We start from the raw sequence: 25,598 nt of genomic DNA, 5'->3' as shown, positions 1-25,598 counted from the left end.
CACTGCAAGACGATCCAATCAAGTGTGAATTCTGCCATGTTGTTTTAGCAAACATGGTGTTTATATGGCTTATAAGGTCGTGTGTTTGTTGCTTATATGGTTGAATAAATTGGTCAGTATTCAATTTTAGTGCCATCAGGTACAATCTGGATATTTTTTTACTGAAAAAAATGACTATTACTAAAAAAAAAAATACTAATCCTGTTCCTTTTTAGCCATTTGCTTACACACTCAGACTACATGTGTACTATAGCTCTCACTGTCACATTCACAAACCCAAACACCTGTGCACTGTTTGATCACATGCCAGCCAGATGGCACACATGGGCATTTCCTAGTAACCCGCTGGCCTCCTGAGATCATTATTTTCTGGCGTGAGTGTGACAGAAGTGGCTACAATTACAGATGGATCATCCAACAACCAACTAGTCAGTTAGTGATGTGTTTTTTCATTCTTTTTTGTTTGTTTTTATATTAGATGATGTTAGGGTGAATTTAAAAACAACTATTTAGAGGGTTTTAACTCTTGTAACACTCTTAACACTGTGGTTTAGAATGCTAACAGTAACTAGTAGCAAGGTTTCCATTACAGATTTGCGCAAAAATTATGCAATATTTTCTTAATGTCGATAAAAATCTATTACGAAAGGGTTTACCAATAACTGGTGTTATGCGACTAAAACGTAATTTTTTCCTCTCGCGAGAAGTCATTCCAAAAATCATGGCAACAGATGTTAGAGGGTTTAAGTATATCACAGCCACTGCACTAGCCATTATTTTTAATCGAAGGAAACGTGTTTTTTAATCGAAAGCCCCTTATGCTTAGGAGTGATCACGTATGAGGTGTTTCTGGGTGTTTCTTCCAGCTTTCTGCTTTGAGGTCTTGATAAATTGTAGCATTTTTCTGTTGTTTAGAATCCAGTATTTTTTAATTTTGTCTTTTAATAGTTTAATAAAGAACTCTGTCTCATCTTCTGTCCAAACATACCGCGCCATCTTTAAAGAATGATCGACTTTAACGTTCACCAGGTGACCAGTAAATGCGAAAAAACTGTTTCCATGGCAGTTTTGTGAAATATTCCTTTTTCGAATTGCCTGAAAAACCACCTCATGTGAGCGTAAAAACTTTTTTGCATTATATGGGAGTTTTTGCAAAATTGACGCGTTTCCATTGGGCGTATTTTCAATTCGCAACTTCAATTTGCGCAATTTGAAGGGTAATGGAAACGCAGCTACTGTCAGCATTGTACAGCCCTCTCTAAAAAGTTATTTCTAAATTATATTCTCTTGAAGTTCCCAACGCTAAAGTCATCAAATCTGACTTTGTAACAAATTCACAACATTCATCAGCAATAAATTTACATTAGAATTACTGTTTTCTGCTGTGAGCAATGTTTCCATTTTTATTCAGAAGGTGTCAGTGTTTTGTGGCACTTTTAATGAAAATATAACAACTAAACAACTTACCTTTTTTGGCTGACATCACTAATCATTTTTCATATACATATCATATCATATACATACTAATCATTCAGATAACCACGACTAGTCGATTTTGTGAACATGCAGAATGTGTATCCGTGTGCTTTGCTAACTCCCACTGTGTGGCACGTGCATACACAATCTCCCTCTAATCTATAATTCATATTTGCATGTGTTTTCACTGCTTTATTGATTAGCCTTCACTCACACAATGGATTTTATGCACCTTTGACCTTCATCGCTTATCTTAGTGAATTAAAGGATTAAGACTACCCCCCTGCTTGCACACATGAAGCAAATGTGAGTCCAAAACGCAGTCTCATGAAACAGTAACGACCTTCCTCTCTTCACCATGACCCTCACCTTTCATTTCCAGCGTCATAAGCTTTCCTCTGTCCTTCACACGCATTCAAGTAAACCCTATAGGGCAGATCAAACGCACAGCCCCTACCCTCCACTGCACATCATTCCATTTTAAACACATACTGGCCAGCTGCTACCACCAAGGGGGTTCATGTCTGACACCCCAAAAACAAAGTGACAGAAACTCGTCAGAGGGAACGAGATGTGTTGTGATTGACAGATCCTGTCCTGGCAGTCTGTAGCAGGTATAAGCTGAGTCACTTGCTGTAGGCTGCAATTGTATTTGCGAGAAGAATTAGTGTGATTTAATGCTCCAGGGCTCACAAACCGATGTCTGATGGAGGGATCATGAGACCCAAGTTAGTTCAGGAGTTATGGTGTCTTCACATTGCCCTAGATTATGGTGTCTTCACATCGAACCTCATTAAGATTCTAGAATTAAAATCACTACTAGTTAGTGGTTACATGCAGTTGTCTTTTGTGTGTGTGTGTTTGTGTGGTCTCAGTTTGAGCTAGCAGAATGTGAGCTAATTACTATGTGAACAATTAAAAACAGTTTGAAGTCTTTCAGATCTGGCACTTGGTGTCGGCTTGCTTCCCAGGAGTGTGTTAGTTTAAAGTGTCTGCATACTCGCACATTTACACAGTTCATACTTGCTTTTCCCAGTTCACTCAGACGGAATAAAAACAAGGAATTTACAGGCTGAGGGAAAACAAAACATTAAATTTGAAAGTAACGCCTTATTTCCTCCTTATATCTGCTGTTGTGAATTTGCCCTGTGAGTGTTGGGATGTGGCATCTGCCAAACGTTGGGGGTGAAACTTTTACACGCTCACCTTAAAGTGCTTGTACATTCACAGAAACAAAAAGCCAGCTTCAGTGCAGCTCTATGGCAGTGCTCCACACAGTGCATTTAAACTCAGTGACTGTTGCCAATGGCATAGCTGAGAGCAAACACTGTGAACAACAACATGACTGTTTTGAGTTCTGACTGGATTGTATTGAAGTTGTGTCTTTGGATACGTTTCATGAATTAGCAATGCATCATTGTAATTTATTATCCAGCAGATAAACTTGATGTACACTACAAACCAGTAATTATTTCATAACTTGTGTACTACTATAAATTGTGGTCAGAAAAGGAACTACAGGAACCGTTATAGATTTTAAAGGATTAGTTCACTTCAGAATTACAGTTTCATGATAATTTACTCACCCCCATGTCATCCAAGATGTTTATGTCTTTCTTTCTTCAGTTGAAAAGAGATTAAGGTTTTTGAGGAAACCATATAGTGGACTTCACTGGGGTACAACAGGTTGAAGGTCCAAATTGCAGTTTCAATGCTGCTTCAAAGGGCTCTACATGATCCCAGATGAGGAATTAGCGTCTTATCTAGCAAAACGATCAGTCATTTTCTAAAAAAATATAAAAATTTATATACTTTTTAACCACAAATGATCGTTTTGCACTGCTCTGCGAAGCGCCACGCATTACGTAATCACGTTGGAAAGGTCACGGGTGACGTAGGTCGAAGTACCGATCCAGTGTCTACAAAGCGAACGTGCAAAGACTAAGCCAAACGGCCTTTACAAAAAAAGGTAAAACAATGATGTTGGACTATTTGGAAGTTGGAGGAGGAAATGAGATGGAGTTTTTCGCCCTTACGCGGTACTTCCACCTACGTCACCCGTGACCTTTCCAACGTGATTACGTAATGTGTGGTGCATCGCAGAGCAGTGCAAAACGAGCATTTGTGGTTAAAAAGTATATACATTTTTTTTTTTTTTTGAAAATGACCAATCGTTTCGCTAGATAAAACTCTTATTCCTCGTCTGGGATCTGGGATTTTTTTTATTAGACAGTGAGAGATTGCAAAATTTATGTCTTAAGCTGAGACTGACCTTGAAATGAATTATTGAAAATGAAATGAGTATGGAAGAACCTTTGTCTCAAGGGATAGATTTTGGGGAGAGATTGAGCCTAAATCTCACCTCAGAGTCATGATATATGAGAAACGACTTATAGATGGCATTAATCTTGGAGGGAAGAGTATAGTGTGCTGTTCTTTAACCAGTACTCAGATCTTTAAACAATAACAATAACCCTGTTGAAAAATGGACAGTTGTCTCATACAGTGCTATTACTGTAACCTCATCACAAACAGAGAGACAAGCTGTGGATGCTTAATCTAATATTTGGATGGATGTAGTGCAACGGAAGAGATAGAGATGGTGAGAGACAATGAAAAGGGAGATAATGTGAAGTTACACAGAGGAACAGGCGATGCTGAGTGGCTTTTCATAGTCACTGAGCTGCAGTGAAGCCTGATTCAAGCTGACTTTCATATTAAAGCGAGTCACTGGGATTCAGATTCCCTCTTGCTCTCCTCCCTGGATTTCTTCACCACAAACCCTGTCAGATTTCCTCTCTTCCAGCTCCTCTGTTTGCTCTGCTTCTGCCTCTCCCTAGTATCCTGTCTTTTTGTGTTTGTCTTGTTCTTTGACTTTCTGTCAGTTTCATTTAGTCATTTGTTCACAGTGAGGGATGAAGCATGTGGATAGACTCTGAGACTCAAGGGGCCTTTCTCTCTGTCACAAAGTTTGAGCATCTCATTCCAGATCTAGAGTGTATCACAATCCTATGCTTATGCATTCTTGGTTAAGTCTGTAAAACAGTCCATCTCATTATACACTCAGCAGTTCCCATCAGTAATCCAGCACAGAGTCCTTGTTATGTAACCCTTTTTGTATGCAGCTGAATGTGGGCAGAATCCTAATCTTACTTTCAGCTATCTCTCAGGTAATTGGACGCTTCACCCTGCTGACCCAACGACTCCATCTGTCATAGCTGTCATGTGACCAGGGTGATGGTTTTCATGGCTGATAAATCTATCAGCACCTGTCGGAGTATCAGGGGTGTGGTCATACAGTAGTAGGCATTGCATTTTGCCGTAACTGTAAACACCTATATCTGACTTTCACATTTTCGGACTTTGGGTTCGCTCCTTTATGTCCAAAATCAATATTACACTGAGTAACCTAGGTGCCCTTCAGGTCAAAGGTTATTTGTTCTATTACTTTTGTTAGTTGGTGTATCTACTACAATTTTCGCCAGCTGCTAAGTTAGCATGTACAACTAGTTGCTTGCTCAGAGATTTAGGTAAATGCTTTTCTTGACTGTATATTTAAATACAAAGTGATATTTGTGGCTTTAATACAGAATATCTGCCAGGAAGGGGAATAGAGATTAGCCTCAAAAGAGTATGAGAAATCCACATCTGAAATCCGCTCACCTCACTTCCTCTCTCTCATACCAACCTATTTCTCTTCTTGTCTCTTTTTCATCCTACTCCCTTTTTCTTATTTTAGTTTCAGTCAGCTTTTCTCTGCATATTTCTCTCAAACCTGCTATCCCCTTGAGCAAAATAACATTGCAATATTAGGAAAAATGTTTGGGAGAAGAAGGGGCTCCAAAGTGCTTAGAGTAAGTGGTATGTAAGGAAAGGGAAAAAGATCCCAAACCCAAATATCACAATTGAATGTTTTCATTTGTTGTACATAAGTATCCAGATGATATGAATCATACTAATTTCTTTTTGTTTCTTGCCTTTTTGCAGGTCTGTGATTTGAGTGGTCTTTGAGCTTCCCGATTGGTCTAGAAGGATTAGGGAAGGTGAGTCCTTTCCTACCAAAGAAATGAGTGTGGGAAGAGGAAGCAAATGCAGTGTGGAGCTTGTCCATCTCTTCTCCCTCTAACTGAACACCAGCAGTCTCGATTCAGGATGCTCTCTTTTCCACAACCGCTGCCCTCATCTTTGGCCCTGAGACTACAGTGGGCTCCATGAACATGTACAGAGATACAGGGGTGTGTGCCACCCCTCTCTCTCAACCTCTTCCTCCACCCCATCTCCGTCTACCCCTCCATAATGGCCACTCTTCCATGGGCGATCCAACCCCATCCCGTGTCTCCGTGCCCAAAATGGGGGTTCGAGCTCGGATTGCTGAGTGGCCTCCTCGCAGGGCACTGTCACGAGAATCGCTGCTTGAGAATGGCCAGGGCAGTCATCCGGATGACCTCAACAGTGAGGATGGGATTACACATGGAGGTGTGACCAGGTTTCCACAGCGAGTTACCAGAGATGCTGACTTCCTTGAGTCAGGTCCGAGGCCTCCAGGCACACCACCAAGGTTTCGGACTTCTGGATTCGCTCCCCTCCGACAACGCTCCAACAGCGAGATTACATTGAGTGAGCAAGATGAAACCGAGGTGGAAGGTCGTTTGTTCCGGGAATATGGCAGTACCTCTTCCATCAACGTACAGGCAGTGTCTGAGCAAAGCTTTTTTGACATGCTCAGCCAGTTTCAACAGGAGCGACCAGACCAGCGTAGCACAGCCCCTGCCAAGCTTGGAGAGCTGATTGGTGCTTCTTTAGAGGGACCCTCTTCACATGCCTTCTTGTCAACGCCACAGCCCGATGACCGCCCGGAGAATCGTGTACGCAAAAAGAGTGGGGGCACAGAGTCATCCCTTGGCACCTCCTCCTTATTTCGCAAACTCCGTAGCTCCAGTCGCGGTGAAACAGAGACTCCACGTGGTGACGTGGATGACACACGGCCCCCCGAGACATTGTCTTCCAAACCCTGGCTATGTGTGCGGAGTTTTGCCCACTATGACTCTCAGAGCGTTCTGTTTGACTTGCACGAGGCAGCAGCCCGCCGTAGCTACGCCGCCCAGCGGCGAAACACAGCCACCGGAGCCTCGGCTGCTTCTTCAGCTGCCGTTTCTTTGGCAGTTTCCAGAGCTATTGCTCTGGGGGGAGTGGAGCCCAACTTTTCTAGCACTGATGACCTCAGTGTCAGAGACCTTTCAGAAGGATCAACCCCAGGACTGGAACATTTGGAGCAGGGTGGTCCAGCTAGCGTTAACCCCAACTCTCAGCACCAGTTGTTGCTGAGCTGCCCGCACTTTCTCAATGAGACCGGAAGCTATGGGGAACGTAACGTCAGCTTCTTGAGCTCGTGGGCGGAGAGAGGAGAGTCTGGTGTGGTGGAGGCTCGGCTTCATCTTCGCTGCAGTAATGCCAGTGTGTCCATACTGGAGGCACTGCCAGAAGTTCGGGCCACCAGGTTAGAGAGACTGCAGCAGCACTGCATCGAGCATGTTGACCTGGGTGCCAAATACTACCATGAGCACTTTTATGGGAAAGGTAGGACATTTATGGTTTCTATTTAGATAAACGAAACTGCTATATCAGGAGACTACTGTCCTGTTTGTCCGTAATTGATTTTAGGCTGGGTCAACAAGAACCTCCAACTACGTAATGATACATTTATCAGAATATATGATGTATCCAAATATCATAATTGGATTGCATTTGAAACCCAATGTGTTTGGAGGATGAGCTTCAATCTCTCTTTTATGGTTTGGTTTACATCATTTATGTTCAATGTAGCGCCTCATTGAGGTGCTCTGACCTCCAATTGTATTTGTACAGCCCTAGCCTCAATTGCACCCCTAAATTTAACGGTTTTCCCAAGTTCCACCTACAGTTCTTCCTTTGGAAGAGATTATCAAAGCATGCCACAATTATCAATGCTTCTCACTATTAGCCAATAGAAGCACAAACTGGAGCTGAAGCTACACTCCTGCCACACATCTGCCTCCCAAATGTTAATCTCCCTAAAGGTCTTGCTTTCTAAAATGCCAATGTTGTAAAAACAACCCACAATGTCTAAAAATAGAATGCTTGTCACCTCGTAGCCACATTAGATAAATCCTTGCAGATTCGAGTTATCTGAATTCTCTAATTAGTTGTCTGTTTTTATGAAGAGTAGAGCTGGTGAGATAAAGGTTACCGTTTCAGAAGTAATCTCTGTCATCCAGATTTTTGGAAGTTTGTTTTCGATGACCATGCCAGAAAGGGCATTCATACTGGTTTTATATTTTTAAGTTAAGCAGCACAAAATACAACCGTCTTAACATGGGTTTATCGATACAATGACAAATGTCCTGTAAAAAATATTTGAAGGTGAAGTGTGTAATTTCTGCACCACTAGTGCAAAACTAATTTTTATACATTTTCTGAACATTTCCTCCTATCTGAAATTGGTTGGATGAAAAGATAATCCAGCTCCAAACTCATGCTATTTGTTGAGCTTACGTTGCTCTGTCGGGCTGGTTGCTCAGATGTTAATTGTGATGTTTTAATAGCTCCACAGGCTTTACCTTTTGGGAGAACCAGCCTATGATTGGCTTAGGTATAGTTGTCTCTGCATTGTAAGCTGGGAAAGAGAATGTTTTTTGTTTTTCTCATTTAAGTGTTAAATGTTTAACTTGATGAGTAAGGATTCCAAGCCACCAAGGTATTTTACCTTGTGGTGCTAATTACTTCTCATTACCCGTTTACTTATTTTCCAGTGCAGAAAAACTTTGTTTGAGATACTTCTGCTTTGTCAGTGAGTCAATAAAGTAGTGCATGTGGATTTGTGTTGGAGTGCCAGCCATATAGCAGTACTGACTTGGCATTCCTCAGTCAGGAAGGGCAACATTTTGTGTAGTATCAAAATCTTTGCTGCGTTATTAAAAAGCTCATATCTGCATGCTCCTGAGACTTATAATTCTCTCAAGTTTCCTGAGCTTTCAGTACCCTCAACAAAACAACTAAACTCATATCCTGTGATGAGAAATACCGGATGACAGATTAAAAAAAACATTAGTCCAATTGCCAACAAGAAATTAAGACTGGAAAATTTAAGGATATCATATTCGCACACTTTATATGTAGTGTTTTTGAATCCTGGATGTAGTAAATCATGGAGTTTAGCAGTGTTTGATGCACAATGGCCTTTTTCATGCTTTTTTTCATGCAGAAACAAACGTACTGCGGAACATGCAGTCCATTTCATGAACAAATCACATGATTGGTATGGTCCTTTTTGAACCAGTAGGTGAATCAGACCAAAAGTTTATTATCAGTATAGTTTGTTGTATTCTGTGGAGAGTCGTACAGAGCATTTCACTACAGGTCGTACTGTGTATGATTGTGTATGTGACCACTGAAACTTGAACTTAAAATGACCACAGGAGTCATCCATCTGAATCATAGATTTGAATCACTTCCTCACTGAATCACCGATTACTCTTTCACAGAAAAACCACATTGCAGCTTTAAAAGAATGTTTATCTTTTGAATGCAATGATAAAAATCCAAACCCAAAAAATATGGAAACATAAAACATGTAAAATTAAATGTTATATTGCCATTAAAAACAAAATAATAGGTTATAAAAAATAGTGTTGTTATTGTTTAGCAAGTTAGGCCCGATTGCAGATTTTTGAGGTCTCTATCCTCCTCTGCAAAAAGCTGTAGGAAACGCAGGAGAATAATGACTTCCTTCATTCTCAAAAGCATGTGTAGTATTGTATTAGTGGCTTTGTCCATGATTTTTTTTATTAGATTTGAATGCTCACAGTACCTACAGGAAGTTCTATAGCCACCATGACCTAGATTTGCAGGTTTTCTTTATAAATCCCTTCTTTGTCCCCTGTGTCCTTCCTTCCATCTCTCATCCTTCATATCAACTTCCACTTTTCTCCTCTCCATTGTCTTCACCTCATTAATTATTTTCTTCTCTTCTGTATTGTCTCTTTTTCTGTATTAATGGTATTAATCTGTCTTTATGGCCTCTATTTTCTTTCATCTCTCTCTCTCTCTGTCCACAGAGCACTGGAACTACTTTGGTACTGATGAGAAGCTGGGGCCCGTGGCTCTGAGCATCCGGCGAGAGAAACTGGAAGATACCAAAGATTTAAAGGACCAGTACCAGTACCGCATCATCTTTCGCACTAGTGAGGTGTGTATAACAGAAAAAAATGTGCAAATTAAATTAATTAAACCTGGATCATGCTCAAATCAGGACCATGACAGGATGATTCATTCTCCTACAAACACCCACAGACTCCATGGGCTTCTCCAGCCACTTTTATTCACTTCTTTGAGCCTGAAACTGAAGCTTATTGTTGTCTGTTCTAACTACGATCTGATTAAATCTGCTAAAACTGCTTGACAATAAGACTTGAGAGGTTTGGGCCATTTGATGGAACCCTTGACCTTTTGGGCCAATGCTGCATTTATAGGCACAGTAGGGAACAATGTAGAGATCCTGGGACTATTTTTAACTTGTTTTGCTGGTTTAAAAACACAATGCTCATAATGCATGACTGTAATTTTTGAGTACTTTGGGCTTCTTCATGCGCCTATGCCATTTTTATAAACATAAGGGGCTTTCGCACCAGGTAGTTTTAGTAACTTGGTCCTAGGAACTAACCACCAGGGTGGTTCTCCAAGAACTAATAGTTCCCCTCGGGCCATTTTCCTGGTTGCATTCGCACCGCCAGGAGGAACTCTGAAGTGACACAAGCCGCGCTTATTGTTGTGACTTTTATTTTGACAGCGCTGAGAATTCCAGAGCCTGAGCACACAGCGCTCACATTCTCCGCTTTCATTAGTTTACAATTTGTTTAACAGCCTGTCTAATATGTTATTAGATAAAACTGTTATACAAAGAAAGAAGACAGTTTATGAAAAAGTATCAGCATTTGCCGTGTGGTTGATGTCCAATGTCACTAGCTGAGCAGAAATACATAATCATGTTTCGCTCGGTCCCCTCAAAGTTGTGTTGGATTTTCTCCTTAACTCGAGAGGTCCATCTATCATTGTTTTCCATATTTGTAAAGTTAATTTGTGGAGTAAATATATAGGCTATAAACTGTGTGTTAATACAGCTTTTTTAAAAATGGCGGGTGCCGGTGTTTCGCATGCGTTTGGCCAATCAATGTACACTTACATCACTGGTAGTTCCTATAGTGATGGTTTAGACCCTACACTGATTTAGTTCCCCCAAAAGAAGTTCCTGGAACTAAAATCGTTCCTAGTTCCTGCGGTGCGAACACGGGTACTTCAGCCAATAGTTCTAGGAACTATGAAAAGGTTCCTCCGGTACGAAAGCCCCGATAAAGGAGCGTGACACTGGTTCATGTCATGCGTTTATAAATATGTCCATCATGTGTCCTGTATGAAGTTGCATTAAGCAAAAATAAATCCTGAGTGTGTTTGGTGCCTTGCGTGTTTGCGATAAAGGCCATGAGGTTCTTTTTGCTTAATAATGGCGTGTTTGAAAAGTGCTGAGCTGTACTGGTATGACTGCTGCTCTGCTGGGTTTAGTCAGATTACATGGCTGCCTGGACACATCAAACTCACCCACACTGAACAATGCAGCATCTTCAGGTCATTCACACTCACGCAATCATTATTCCCACTAAAGATGTGCTCAACTCCTTTCGAAATGGCCTTTAACATGTGCACACTAGTTCAAGAGTGTTATTTTAGTCAGAGGTTCGAGTTGAATGATTGAAGAGGTGGCTGTCCATATGACCCAGTCATATGAGGTCTTCAGATGTGACTAATGTCTCGAGAAATCAGAAACACTAGCCTGAAAACAAACTATTATAAGTATTCCAGTGTTTCCACCTGTTTGTACTAATTTTACAGTAGCTAAAGGTTTTAGCATCAGCATTTGTGAGGTTAACAGATGCTGCAAACAGTGAATCTGAGAGAAGTGGGGAAAGGATGCCACACAGTGGACACTTCTATACACCATTTTTTAGCCATTCATAATCATTCTCATGCTCTGTCACATGCTCTCAGAGGATATTTGGTCAGTCTTATGATGGTTTTTGATGATGTGCTTCTCCTCACATGGTTTCCTGTGTCTGCTGCAGCTGGTCACATTGCGAGGAGCGATCCTGGAGGACGCGGTTCTGTCCACAGCGAAGCACGGAACGGTTCGTGGTCTGCCTCTAAAAGAAGTTCTGGAGTATGTGCTGCCAGAGCTCAGCGTATCCTGTCTGCGATTGGCTCTCAGCACGCCAAAGGTCACCGAGCAGCTTCTTAAACTGGACGAGCAGGGGGTGAGTAAAGGATGACCAGTCGGACACTACTTCCTGACTAAAGAAAGTCAAGTGTCAAAACTCCTTAAAATGAATAGTTCCCAAAAAATATAAAAGGTTGTGTTCCACGTATTTGTGTGTATGACACTGGATCCGCAACTGTGTGTTCTCTACAGCTCAGTCAGAAACACAAAGTGGGCATCCTGCTGTGTCGAGGGGGGCAGAGCACGGAGGAGGAGATGTACAACAATGAAGAGGCTACGCCAGCCTTTAATGCCTTCCTCGAGCTGCTGGGTGAAACTGTGTGTCTGAGGGGTTTCAACAAATATGCTGCCCAGCTAGACACCAAAAGTGAGCATGGCTTTCTGTCTCTCTTACACGTGTCCTAAAAAGGCTCAACACAATAAAGTGTCAAGTGATAAATCACATCTCTTCCATGTTAACCTGAGTTATTGTCCTAATCCACAAACATGGTGTGAAAATACATTTTGATGGTCTTCACTGTGAATTTTCATTTGCCCAAAATCTTGCTCCGGACTAGTGTTGTCACGATACTGGAATTTCTAACTTCGATTCAGTACCTTGAAAAGTATCGATATTCAATACCATTTTCGATACCACGGGGGAAAACGCTGCATATACAGATATTTTTAATATTATTTCTTTTTTTGTTCATCTATTGAAAGTCTAGGCAATCTTTTAATCTTTTTTTATATATAAATGTTGATCAATTATCATAACAATTATCTCACAAATATTTGCGAGATAAAATAGACAAGTAAACAGTAATAAAATAAGAACAAATAAACAAATTACTAACATTAGCACAAATAAATACAATAGAATAAAGATACAAGACTGCTTTATTTTTTCAGGTAGGTCTAACAGTAGTATTCAAGTAAGAAACTGAAGTAACAGTAATTAATAGAAACAAAGTAATTAAATTTAATATAACTGGATAATCATCATTGTAAAAATTAAATACAGATGAATCAATTAAAGTTACACAAGTCAGTCAGTCAAGAGCAGTAAGTGATTTTCTCTGTCTTTTGTTGTTCACACGGGGCGTCGGCATTAACGCTTCTCATTTACTTTGAATGGGTGATGTCACGCGTCGCTTCAAATTTCTCAACTTCTCAAGCACCAACGCAGGCATCAGCCAATCAGATCGCCTTATGCAAATACCCAAGAGCAGTCGCTAGCCAATTGCGTTCATGCAACACCGGAAAGTAACGTGATTGGCTGTTGTCACTATAATGGTCGCGTCAACACCAAGCTCCAGACACGCCCTCTGTCAAGCGTTGACGCTGATGCCCCGTCACATGTGAATGCAGCGTAAAAACATAAAAAGCGGCATATTTATTAGGCTGCTGTCCGTTTAAGACCTGACGGCACACACGGATCCAAAATACTGTTACTGTTACACATTCTTCCTGAACTGTTTACGACTGTGTTTACTTTAATACTCGCCAAGATGGGCATTATGACATTATTTTTGACCATTAATAAGCTGCAAAAAATTGGCACTTGTATGTCAGAGGCGGCTTTATTATATGTGTGTGCTTCGGATGTGAGCGCAAAATCTGCGGGAATGAGTAGAATTATGTGCAAATGTTGATATTTTTGACAACACTACTCGGGGCCGAATTAAAACGGATTGTAATTCCATTTGGTGGTGCAGAAATTATACACTGCACTGAATAAGTTACATCTTTGTAAACATTTTGAATGCTCATATCACACACATGTTGGGTTTTTGTGTTTTATGAGGACTCTTTATAGACATAATGATTTTTATACTGTACACTTGTTCTGTCCCCTAAACCGAACCCTTACAGAAAACATTGTTTTTACATTTTTTTACACCTTTTTTTTGTGTCAGATTTAGCTTAGATAATAATTTGTGCCCAAAATATGATTAAGAATGTACCCACACATTCCTCTGAATGATTGTGACAGGTTACTGAATAAATGACTGCAGACATTTATCTCTGAGAGTGTAATTGCAACTGGAATAGATAACAGCCCTGCTAATGTTTACACATACTCCATATTCAAAATCATGTACAAACATCTTGATAGACACTATATCAGAGCTTTTATTCAATATTCTCAATGTGGTCTCAGTGTTTTGGACTTCACTACATTGTCCTCATAACCATTAATATGCATGTGTATGTTTAACAGCGGACTCAACTGGAACACACTCCCTGTATACCACCTATCAGGACTACGAGATCATGTTTCATGTGTCCACCATGCTTCCATACATGCCCAATAATCCTCAACAGGTAAGAAATGCACACATGCTCACCAATACATCTAAGATGCTGTATAGCACAGACATGACCCAACTTATCCTGACACCACCCCCCTCTCTCTCCCACCTGGACAGACTCCCAGATTGCCTTGCACATTGTTCAGATGCTGTTCATTTTCTTTGCTCTTATTCACCAGTGTGTTTGTGGTGGGTGCTGCATATGGTAGACCCAGTTTGCAAAGAAACATCTGGAATGGTAGTAAAGTTTATTAAGTGGCAGCAGTAAATCCAGTGGATGTTCCACAGCTCTTTTTTCATTCAAAAGGAGTGGCCACAACTTATGGACGTCCACTCTCTGAGTCTATATTTTTTGTTACATGTGGTTATGAAGAAATAGTTCTCGCTCTTTCTCTTTTGGTTCGTTATTGTCAAGTTCTCCCACTGTTTTTATATGCACTGGTGTATGAATCAGAGCAGGGTGTGGTTGTCTAGTGATCTCCATGCTGTCGATTAAAATCCAGTAATGTGGCATCTTTGGCCCTCAGGAAGTTTCATGTGCATGCATATGAGTCAGCAGCTTTGCCCTAAAAACATTCATTGACAACATGATGATATTTGCATACTTAACTTTCATAGTGTGATGTGTTTTTGTGTGAAATAGACTATTAAATGGGAAATAATGTTGTTACTGATATTTATGTATCATGTATTATTTAGCTTGGTTTAAGACTAAGAGTATAAGATGGGTGCATTACACAAACAGTTATTATTATTATTATTATTAATTATATGTTGGTATTTGATTGCACTTTGGGTTCAATGTGCATTGGGATAAAACATGTTATTTTTTTTATATTTTTAATACGAATTTTTTTTCATGCCTGTTTTGGTTATATCAACAGCAACACGAATTTGTTTTGAAAAAACATTGGGGTTTTTTGCCATAAAACATGAACTAATAAAATGTATGCAGTAAATCCAGGTAGATTAATATAATAATATAATGTAATGTAATATAATATAATTAGGGCTGCCGAACGATTAATCGCGATTAATTGCATCCAAAATAAAAGTTTGTTTTTACATAATATATGTGTGTACTTTGTATAATTATGTACATTTAAATACACACACATACATGTGTATATTTGAAAAAAAATTGCATTTATATACTGTATATATTTATATAATTTATATTATATATAAATATAAATATTTGATAACACATTTTTCTTAAATATATACATGTATGTGTGTGTATTTAAAAATACATAATAATTATACACAATATAATATAATATAATATAATATAATACATAAATAGGATATTTTAAAAAAACAATTTTGTAACATTGTGCATATTTGGTTGTGCAGAACTTTAAGTAAATTCATGTGAACTTCATAATATAATTTAATATAATATAATTTTAAAACGTAGTTTTGTAACATTGGTTGTGCAGATCTTAATAAACTTAGTAAATTCATGTGAACTGCAGAGGGCAGTGTTTATCTTTCAGATAGTTCTTTTTTTAAAGCACACACAAACAGCCACTCACATGGGAGTGTGTTGTAGTGATTTAAGGAGAGGTACAATAGGATGTCAGGCTGTAGAATAATCTCAGGGTACAGGAGTGTCCCCCCTCTGGACTCATTATAGGGGATGGGAGGTCTATGTCAGCATTCAGGAAAGAGCAGTGTTTCCATGGTTTTTCCTTTGTGTGTGCTTGAAATGTAAGATAGATTATATAATTGATGCCCTCACACTATTGTGAACGGGTGGGCAGCCTCTATTGCTCTGACTCAGATTGGTGGCCAGTCTCTTTAACACATAGTGATGCTCTTAATTTCATGGTCTATTTATAAATGTCAATTAACTGCAGTTTTAAACATCGGTTCTCAGAATCTCTGCTGTCAGCTCTCCTAGTACTTTAGAACGAGTTCAAATGAGTCATGTAACTCTCAGAATACACAGCCCTGATCACAGCTTAGAATAGACAAATCAATTCCATACATAACAGCAGAGAATGGCATTCCTGGCTGTTTTCAGATGGCTTTTAGCATCGCTCGCACGCCAGGCAGCACTGTAATGACATTCCTCAAACATTCTGATTAGGGTTCGTATTATCAATGCTGAACAGTTGTGTTGCTTAAAATTTTTGTGTAAAGTATGATACAATTTTTAGGTTTCTTTGATCAAAAGTAGGGATGCACTGATACCATTTTTTTCAGAACCGATCTGATACCAAAAATTCGGAGTATCTGTCGATACTGATCCGATACCAGTGCAGGTTTTTTTTTTTTTTTTTTTTTTTTAAATCAATGTAGAATTTCTATACCTTTGTGTGTTGAACTGATAATCACTCTTTTTTGTGTTAAACACAATCTAATAAATACAGACAACTTCATTATAAAGAAAAACTAGTGTGTGTACTTTTTATATATATGATTTATATATAAATACACATACATATATTATTTAAGCAATATTTACATGTATATTTATATATTTATGTTATATTATAAATCTAAATATTTTATATATAATATATATTTTTTAAATAAAATATATATAATAAATATACACAGCACACACACTTATATTATGTAAACAAACTTTTATTTTGGATGTGATTAATCATTTGACAGCACTAAAAACAACAAATTAAAAAAATATATAATCATAATTTATGACAAAAATACTATTATAAACTAGGTTAGGTTATAAAATCTAAACATTCAGTGAAAAAACAAATAAGAGTGAATTAAGTGTAGCACTAAATTTGGTAAAATGTTACACATTGCTCTATGTATTGTTGTAAAATACATTCATGAAAAACAAATATTTTTATATATAAATATATACTATAAAATTGAAAGGCATTTCTTTAAAATTTATAGCATTGCTTTTTAATGAGGCAACAACATATGACAGAACAAGAAAGGCTAATAATAATCTTTCATTGTGCAAAAGTATTATAATATGATAGGCTTCAATACAGAGCGGCACAAAGCGTTTATGCGCATTTTCATGCGTTGAAAAGTTCAAAGCACAAAGGGAAGCGATCTTGATGCATAGTGTATTATATCTATGCAATAGTTAATGAGCCTTTTCTTTTACACAGAATAGTATACGCACAATATTGGATTTAGATCAGTCCCATCTGACCGATCCGGCAAAAAATGGCAGTTTCGGAGCCGATTCTGATATCGGATCAGTGCGTCCCTAATCAATAGAAAGTTCAAAAGAACAGCATTTATTTGAAATCATTTTTTGTGACATTTTAAATTTTTTGTGACACTTTAATGCATCCAAGTTGAATAAAATATTAAATATTCTTTGAGAGGAAAAAAAAAACCATACTGACCCCAAACTTTTGAGCGGTAGTGTATAATTCCTCACATGAAGGACTCAACTCACTCAACTGTTTCCAGTAGAGTTCTGAAAGAGCCATCTTGGATTTATGTTTTCACTGAGCTTGTTGCGATGCATTCTGGGATACATGTAATGGTACCATGAATTTGGCCAAAATGAGGTATCTTAGCATGCAGAATAAATATGTCTTTGTGTCGGAAGCAATGCCTTACAATTCTGTCCTTAGAGAGCAAATATGTTGAATCTGAGTGTTGTGACAGTGGCAAAGAGGCTCAGATATCATCATATCATTTACCAATAACCAAAGCCCAAAACCTTAAGATAAACAACTATACCTGTCTTGCACACACCGGTATTTCCTTCAGGAAATATAATCCTGAGTACAACTTGATCTTTTTACAACATAAGTACATTTTATTGCTTGTGTTTTAGTGGCTGTCTCACAGATTTGTGCTGCAGTGCTGTTAACAGGCTTTTTCACACCTCTGTGTCTCTCACCAGAGGAATCATTGTGCATCTATGAAGATATTTCTGCCAGTTCCCACTTCTTTTTTTCTGTGTCCTTCAACAGAACACTCTATCCTTTCTCTCTCTCTCTCCTACTCTTCCACTCTTGCAGTCTCTCTTTCATATCTGTTTTTTACAGGTACATTGTGTGCATTAAACTATAAAATAAGTCTTGTGTTGAAGGACAGACCTGAGCCATATCTACACACACATATAACCATCATGGTAACAAATAAATAAACAATATTTTAATGTAGTAACACAAGATGTAACATATAACTCATAACTGATGTAAATAACTGATAACAAAAAATTAAGATGCCACATAAAAATATTCTGGGGTTGTCAATTTACATTTTTTCACTGTAATCTATAAGATTACTTGTTTTTTTTATGTAAAAAACTTTTGTCAGCAGTTCATTTGTTTCCAGTTTCCAGATTAAAAAACCCTGTGTGTCCTCGCTCCCAGCATGAAGTCAGCCAATCAGAGAAAAGCTTGCCAGTGTTGTGTGCAATATGCATCAGACGGTCAGTGAATATGGCTGGTCTGAGGCAAGAAACTACCTAGCAACCGCATAGCAACACCCTGGCAAACATCTACACCACCCTAGCACTGTGGCAGCATTTTCTTAGCAAAAATCTAGTTGAGTTTGTATTGCATTGAATTTCTCCTTTTCATTTCTTTCACAGCTCCTGAGGAAGAGGCACATAGGAAATGATATAGTCACAATTATATTCCAGGAGCCGGGAGCCCTTCCGTTCACTCCACAGAATATTCGCTCTCACTTCCAGCACGTGTTCGTCATTGTCCGTGTGCACAGCCCTTGCTCTGACAACACCTGCTACAGGTTGGCCTTGTTTCCATAGCAACCCCTTGCTAAGCACAGTATTGCATGTTTTGCCTGTAGCTGATTACTGAGATACGTCATGGAAGATATAATTCAGTGAGTGAAAGCTCTGCTGGGATTGGATGAAATAAGCCAATTTGTGTTTTTTCTTATAGTGTGGCAGTGACCCGCATGAAGGACGTCCCTCCTTTTGGACCGCCGATACCTTCAAATGGCATGACGTTCCGTGACCCTGCTGCCTTCCGCGCTTTTCTGCTGGCCAAGATCATTAACGCAGAGAATGCTGCGCACAAATCGGAGAAGTTTCACGCCATGGCAACCCGCACGCGCCAAGGATACCTGCGGGACCTGGCGGAGAACTGCGTTTCCACTACGCCGCTCGATACTGCTGGCAAGCTGAACAATCTCATCTCTCTGGCCTCCAAACGCAAGGAACGCGTCCGGGCTCGCGAAGCAGCGGAAATGGGCGCCGCAGGAGCGCTCGTTTGGCGCGTGCTTGCGCAGGACTACAGCGGCGGAGGCGCCGAGCTTCCTTGTGCTCTTGCCATCTCTAATGAGTATGTAGTGCTGGCGGACTGCTCCACCAAAGAGGTGGTGTTTAACTGTTTCTGTGCTGATGTGATTGGCTGGACAGCAGAAAGACTTGCGCTGAAGATTTTCTATGGCAGAGGAGACCATGTGGCTATACGGGTACCTGAGGGCTGTGCACAAGATATCAGAGAGGTGGTGCAGAGACTTAAGGTACTGATACAACAACCCTCCACAAACATTAAATCTTCAATCTGGGCGACTAAATAATGTCTATCATTAACCACTGGCCAATAATTTCTTAGATTTTACTCGCCAGTGTGTGTGTGTTAGAGGCGAAGTATAAGTTTAGCATAGATATACTTTCACTCGCTGAACACTGGCTGAGCGCTTGAGTTTTGCCGTCCATCAAGCGATCTGTACAATTTCAATTCGGCTCAATGGATGGGCAGTGTACCTATATCTGATGTACCGCAAACTCTAGTGTGAAGGTGCACGACTCACCGTCGCTTTGCTGAGAGTGCTGTGTTTCTCAAACACACACAAAGAGAGAGAGAGAGAGAGCGTGAGTCTTACATACCATGTAGAATCGCCGTGCTACACTGTAAGCCTGAATAAGTTGGCAAAACTCAAAAAATTTAAGGCAATCAATTTTTAAGTTAAGAAATTCAAAGTTTAAGTAAGCAGAACTGGCAGATTTTTATTTTTTACTTATAAATTTTAATTCTTCTTCGTGTAACCTCAATGTGAACATTTTTATTAGTGTAAACTTAGCTAGCTATAACAAGCTTATTCAGAAAATGCTAACATGCTAATTTGCTAACATGTTAAAAATAGCATGGTATAGCACTTGATAAATGAGTGCAGAAATATAAAGCATTTAACACACTTGCTCTCACTTGTCACCTTGATGGTAACTCTCAAAAAACCCACATTAACAGAAACTCTTCTAAATTAGCATAACAAAACATTATTCACTACTAAATCTCCCACTTAACCTTAATCTTGCACAAAAAAACATTATATAACACTTAATTTGAACATTTACTCTCCCTTTCAAGTGTAATGGGCAAAGCATACTGGGAAATAGAAATCCCAGCCCAGTTTCAGTTCAACTTAAATTTGTCTAAATGAAAAGAAATGAGTTTCTAAAACTCAAAACAATGAAACAGTTCAATTTACTTAAAATATATCAGTTCTGTGAAGTTGAAAGAAAAAGAAAGTGCTAAATACTAGAGTTAATTTTACTGAACTAATTTGTTTAAGTTACTACTCAATCCAATTTATTATTTTGAGCATTACAGTTTACAGTGTACATGTAAACAATATTCTTTGTTGTATTTTCCTGTCAAGCTCATTTGGAATTATTTAGCTTTTAAGAACAAGCAAAAGTGATACTGGTTTCTCCAGTAGTGGGCGGAGCTAATGCGCAAACAGCAATTTCATTGGCTGGCGCTCATCTATTACCGTCCCTGTTTTAATTTCAGCAAATCAGTTCGAGCGAACACTGACAACATGATTAATATTCATGAACCCAGCAGCTCATCAATCCTTAGTGCATTGTACAGTGTTATTAGTAGTAGAATTAATAGTAATATTATTATCTTTTAATAATAATTACTATTATCTATTACTATTATCTATTTTTTTTTGACCAACAATATCTTAAGCACCACCACCAGTCCTAAGTTCAAATAAAATAACAAATATGCATTCATACATGGTTACCAAGTTTTAGTTCTAATTACTAAAATTCTATCATTAAATACTGCTTGATTATCATAATATCATAATATAAAGCTTGATTGACTGATGTTAAGAGTGTACGTTCAGATATTTAAAAAGCTGTGCCATTTTACAAAGATAAGCTGATCTGGTGGAATCATATATATTTATATATATAAAATAGTAGTCTGCAAAAAAATTTACTAGCCAATGGTGATTCTATTGCCAAGGTGTGCTTAGAGGGTTGACAACATACGTGGATGGCTAAATAATTGGCTTGCATTATGGGATGTGCCTTTTATAGTCTCTGAACTCTCTCTTTTTTTTCCTTTGCAGGCATTGACTGTAGGTTGCGAGACAGTTGATATGACATTGCGACGTAATGGTTTAGGCCAGCTTGGTTTCCATGTGCGTTTGGACGGAACGGTGTCCGAAGTGGAGGAATACGGTTTCGCTTGGCAGGCGGGACTCCGGCAGGGTAGCCGATTGGTAGAAATCTGCAAGGTTGCAGCAGTGACACTCTCCCATGAGCAGATGATCGACTTGCTGCGGACGTCGGTCACTGTAAAAGTGGTCATTATTCCACCTTATGAAGAGGGTGGGGCCCGCAGGTGAGCCTTTACGAATATGCACTTATTTTGCACTTACATTGAGTTTGAAAGTGTAGCAGGCTGCTGTTTAAGAAATCTGTTGGGTGTCAGTCAACTACCTCACAACACAGTAAACATCAGATATGCGTTATGATTTACTAGGTCACATCTGAAGCGGCATGTATGATATACACACACTTTTTAATGAATGACAGTTGCAGTGAACAGTACATTACACATTCACAGTGTTGGTTCTTCTCCATTGTTTTTCTGGTATACATATACAGTGTATATCACAAGTTATCTCTGGTTCACTCTGTACAATTTTAGCCACGATTTGGCCATCTGAGACAAATTTTGTAAATCCTAAAAGATTCCTCGGATCCTAGGCCAAAATCTAAAGTCTTTGATCATTAGTTTGACATGTTCACCGACAGCCGATTAATGAATATAGTGATCAAATTTGACCTTCAATGACATTCTGGCAGTGTCAAGATTTGACGCACTGGAATTCTGGTGTCGCATTTTCACATTTTAAAGATTTTAAATTAATAAAGCTGCTGTCTTAATTCAGTAATTATTGATATTTATATTTATATTCATTTCTTTTCATATCATATTCATATTTATTTCATATATTTTTTTGTACCGTGTTCCTGTACATACCCTGACAAACTATTTTAATTGGTGCATTTTTAAAAATCAGATGAGCAAGCCATAATACCATATAATTGCTCTTCCATTAATTTGGGTTATTTCATTTCATACTACAATTTCACTCCTGAATCAGTTTAAAATGTAAAAAATGTAAAAGTTGGACCTCTTGGAACTTTAATTGAATATCCCTGCAGTGGATGGAAAAGAGCCATTAGCCCAACATTTTCATCAGAATGTTAGATAGCTCTTGTAACTCCATTAAATTCATTCTCCTTTGATAAATCATTAACGGAGAACACCATAAAAGACTGTCGGACTCCAGCCTGTCTCATAGTCTAGAGCCAAGAGCGTCGGCTGCTTCCTTCATTCAGTGGACTGTTGCCTGTGATGTTCCAGAGATCTAGAGAGAGAATCAAATCCCTTCATTATTTCTGTTTGTGTGGATGTTTTAAAGAATGCCGGATATACAATTACAGTGCAGCACAGCTGAAATCCTGTAAAATCAGTTAATCGCATCAAACATAAAAGTTTGTGTTTACATAATATATATATCGCATATCTGAGACCTAAACAACTACATTCTTGCCTAAAAAACTTGGTTCTGAAGTCACGGTTCGGTACGGGTTCGGTACAGCAGGGGGGAGAAAACTAAACATAAAATTGCTTTTTTTATTATTAAACTGTGGTTTTTGAACAAATGTGTTTTTTTGTTTAAATAAATTCAATTATAATTTCAATTTTCTTAAGGATAAAAAAATCTATCTCAGCTAATGCTGTAAACTATATACAGGGAGCCTTTACTTACACATTACTATAATATTAAAGGTTGCAATTAACAACAGAGCCCAAACTATTTAAATCAGTTGCTATTTATTTTTAGATTAAACAGTCAACACTCAAATAAAAAACATGTAATTTGCACATAAGGCAGGTTTTGCATTAACTTATAAATCTAATTATAAAGTTATTTTTCTACTCCAATTCATTTGAAATATAGTCATTTACACAGTTACTGTCATAACTTGCTTTCATGACAAATTTATTTAAACATACATTAAATAATCAAGACATTACTAACAGGTTAAGTAAATATAATGAATATAGTGCATATACATGCTGTGGACACTAAATGACTTGCCTGAGGTTAATACAATGCTCCGTGAGATATTATTCTTAAGCTGTTTTATTGATGTCTTTCTACAGTTGAAACACTGGTTGAGAGATTACAGGTAAACATATCGATCAATCGTCTCTTTTTCTGTGCTTTTTACTGGTAGCAAACAGCGTTGCATTACCACACGCGCCCCCTTCTGGTTTGGAGTGTGTATCGCCTGTGACCGACTGTATTCGTCGTCTGACTGTATGCACCATGTTCAGTTTGGGACGAATACATGTACCGTTACACCCCTAATATATAAATAAAATATATATATATATATACACACACACACACACACACACACACACACATATATATTATGCAACACAAACTTTTATGTTAGATGTGGTTAATCGCGATTAATCGATTTTACAGCCCTAAATCCTGGAATCCTTTTCTTTGAATAACACAATCATAAAATATAAATGCAGTCAGTTCTCAGTTCTGACAGATGAAGGCATGAACCTCAATTCAGCAAGAGTCATTCTGTACTGAAAACAGCAACTTTAAGCTTAAAATCTGGGAAGCAGCACATTTCAGATCTGACAGGGCTGCTGTTATTGGTTTTTTGCACTTTGCACCCCTCTGGAGACACATTCTCGTTTTGGAAAGATTAATGACGAGCCTCATGGCAGAATTAATGCTGCTTGTTGCAGATGCCCGCCGGCTGGAACCCCTCTGACATAATTCAAAGATTCAGTTTCACTGTTTTTATAGGTGGTACAAAAAAAACCTTGCATGTATCTTCAAACGAGAGGGAAAAAGCTTTTGTTTCTCTCGCTCGTACCTCCTCTTTGTCTGGTGCACAAACACGCTCGCGCACAAATATACACACAGGCACTCGCCAGATTTTGAGAACGTTGGCAGACGCCTCAGTTCTCAGGGGAACAGTGAGTGGGAGTGTTAGAGAGAGAGAGAGAGGGACAGAGAGAAAGAGAGTGTTAGAAGAGGAGAGGAGCGAGGGATGGAACAGTTTACAAATGAAAACAGTGATTATGTGAAGCCTCAGTTTTGCTGCGTCAAAAAGGTGCGTATGCAGACTCTGTATTTTGGTCCTAAAAACCTGAAGTAAAATGTTTTGCATTTTTAAAATGCACATTGTGTTTCATATTGCATAGTTTAGCGTCACATGTCTCTGAACTTTCTGCTGAGTGGCTCCTGTTAGGGACTAATTACTCAGCAGCGTGTTTGATTGCATGCTAGAGGGACATGTGTTCGCCGTTGTGGTTAATTACACAAGTAAACTCTATTTGAAATATTCTCTCTCGCACACACATGCATCCCAACACCCCCACCCACACTGTGCAGTGGAACGAAAGAGCGTGTTAATTGCATGCTTCAACATGCTTGTCTTTTTGTCATTCTATCTCTTTCGTTTCCCTCCTCTGTTTGTGTCTTTTTCCCTCTCAGTGGTCCAGTCTCTGTTTGTCAAGGAGTGCCAGGGGAGCAGATTGCATGAGACTAAAGCCTGGAATCTGTGAAAAAGGGCTAAAAATTAAATAAATAAAGGGGTTTTAATTAAGAAATGCATCCGGCGTGAGACTGAAAGGGAATGGAGCGCATGTTTTGCATGCAGGGAGAGGATATAAAGACCGTAGATGCTGAGGCATGTCTGAGCGCCTCCTCGCTGGGAAGCAAAGTGGGAGGGTGTTACATACAGAGGAAAGAAACACCCCTCCTCCTCTTTCTCCCTCCATTTCTCTCTCCCTCTCTCTCTTTCCTCTTGTTATCATAGTGAAAGAGAGGATTGGAGGGGTGGTGAGAGCAGAAGTCTGTGTGTGTGATTGTGTGTGTGTCCGGTTGTCAGGGCTCGTTTGTACTTCAGCTGTCAGTCAGAGCCTCATGGCGCTGCCGCGGACATCCGATACAGCAATCTGGTCTACACACAGAGGTTAGTGATGGGCTTGGAGAGAAAGAGAGGATGGACGTGAAATGCTGGAACTGCTGTTATATTACAGCAGTGAATGACAAAGGGATGAAAATACTTGGATGGGTAGATGGATGGATGGCAGTAAAAGAGGAGTGTTGGAGCTGACAGCACTCTTTCAGTGATGAAGAGGAAGATCTCCAGTGTAGCAACACGAGGCTGTGCTTATGTATTTCACGCTCAGGGTTTTTCTAGTCTTTGTCCAGCCGTGGCTTCAGTCTCTTTGATT

At 39.0% G+C, this 25,598-nt stretch overlaps 1 protein-coding gene across 2 annotated transcripts in view; it reads left to right on the top strand.

Annotated features, from left to right (window-relative positions):
- Window positions 1-25,598, top strand: part of sipa1l3 (signal-induced proliferation-associated 1 like 3) — a 93,163-nt gene that overhangs the window by 48,490 nt on the left and 19,075 nt on the right. For both annotated transcript variants that reach the window (XM_051870034.1, XM_051870033.1), the window contains 8 exons: window positions 5,464-7,053; window positions 9,570-9,700; window positions 11,628-11,816; window positions 11,972-12,146; window positions 13,983-14,086; window positions 18,626-18,783; window positions 18,939-19,524; window positions 21,373-21,647. In XM_051870034.1, coding sequence (XP_051725994.1) covers window positions 5,688-7,053; window positions 9,570-9,700; window positions 11,628-11,816; window positions 11,972-12,146; window positions 13,983-14,086; window positions 18,626-18,783; window positions 18,939-19,524; window positions 21,373-21,647 — 2,984 coding nt within the window. In that variant the 5' untranslated portion in view covers window positions 5,464-5,687. The remainder of the gene's footprint in view (window positions 1-5,463; window positions 7,054-9,569; window positions 9,701-11,627; window positions 11,817-11,971; window positions 12,147-13,982; window positions 14,087-18,625; window positions 18,784-18,938; window positions 19,525-21,372; window positions 21,648-25,598) is intronic.

Source organism: Ctenopharyngodon idella, chromosome 18 (assembly GCF_019924925.1).
Source record: "Ctenopharyngodon idella isolate HZGC_01 chromosome 18, HZGC01, whole genome shotgun sequence".
Lineage (NCBI taxonomy): Eukaryota > Metazoa > Chordata > Actinopteri > Cypriniformes > Xenocyprididae > Ctenopharyngodon > Ctenopharyngodon idella.
Note: the sequence above shows the minus strand (reverse complement) of the source record. Positions and strands in the feature narration are given on the sequence as shown.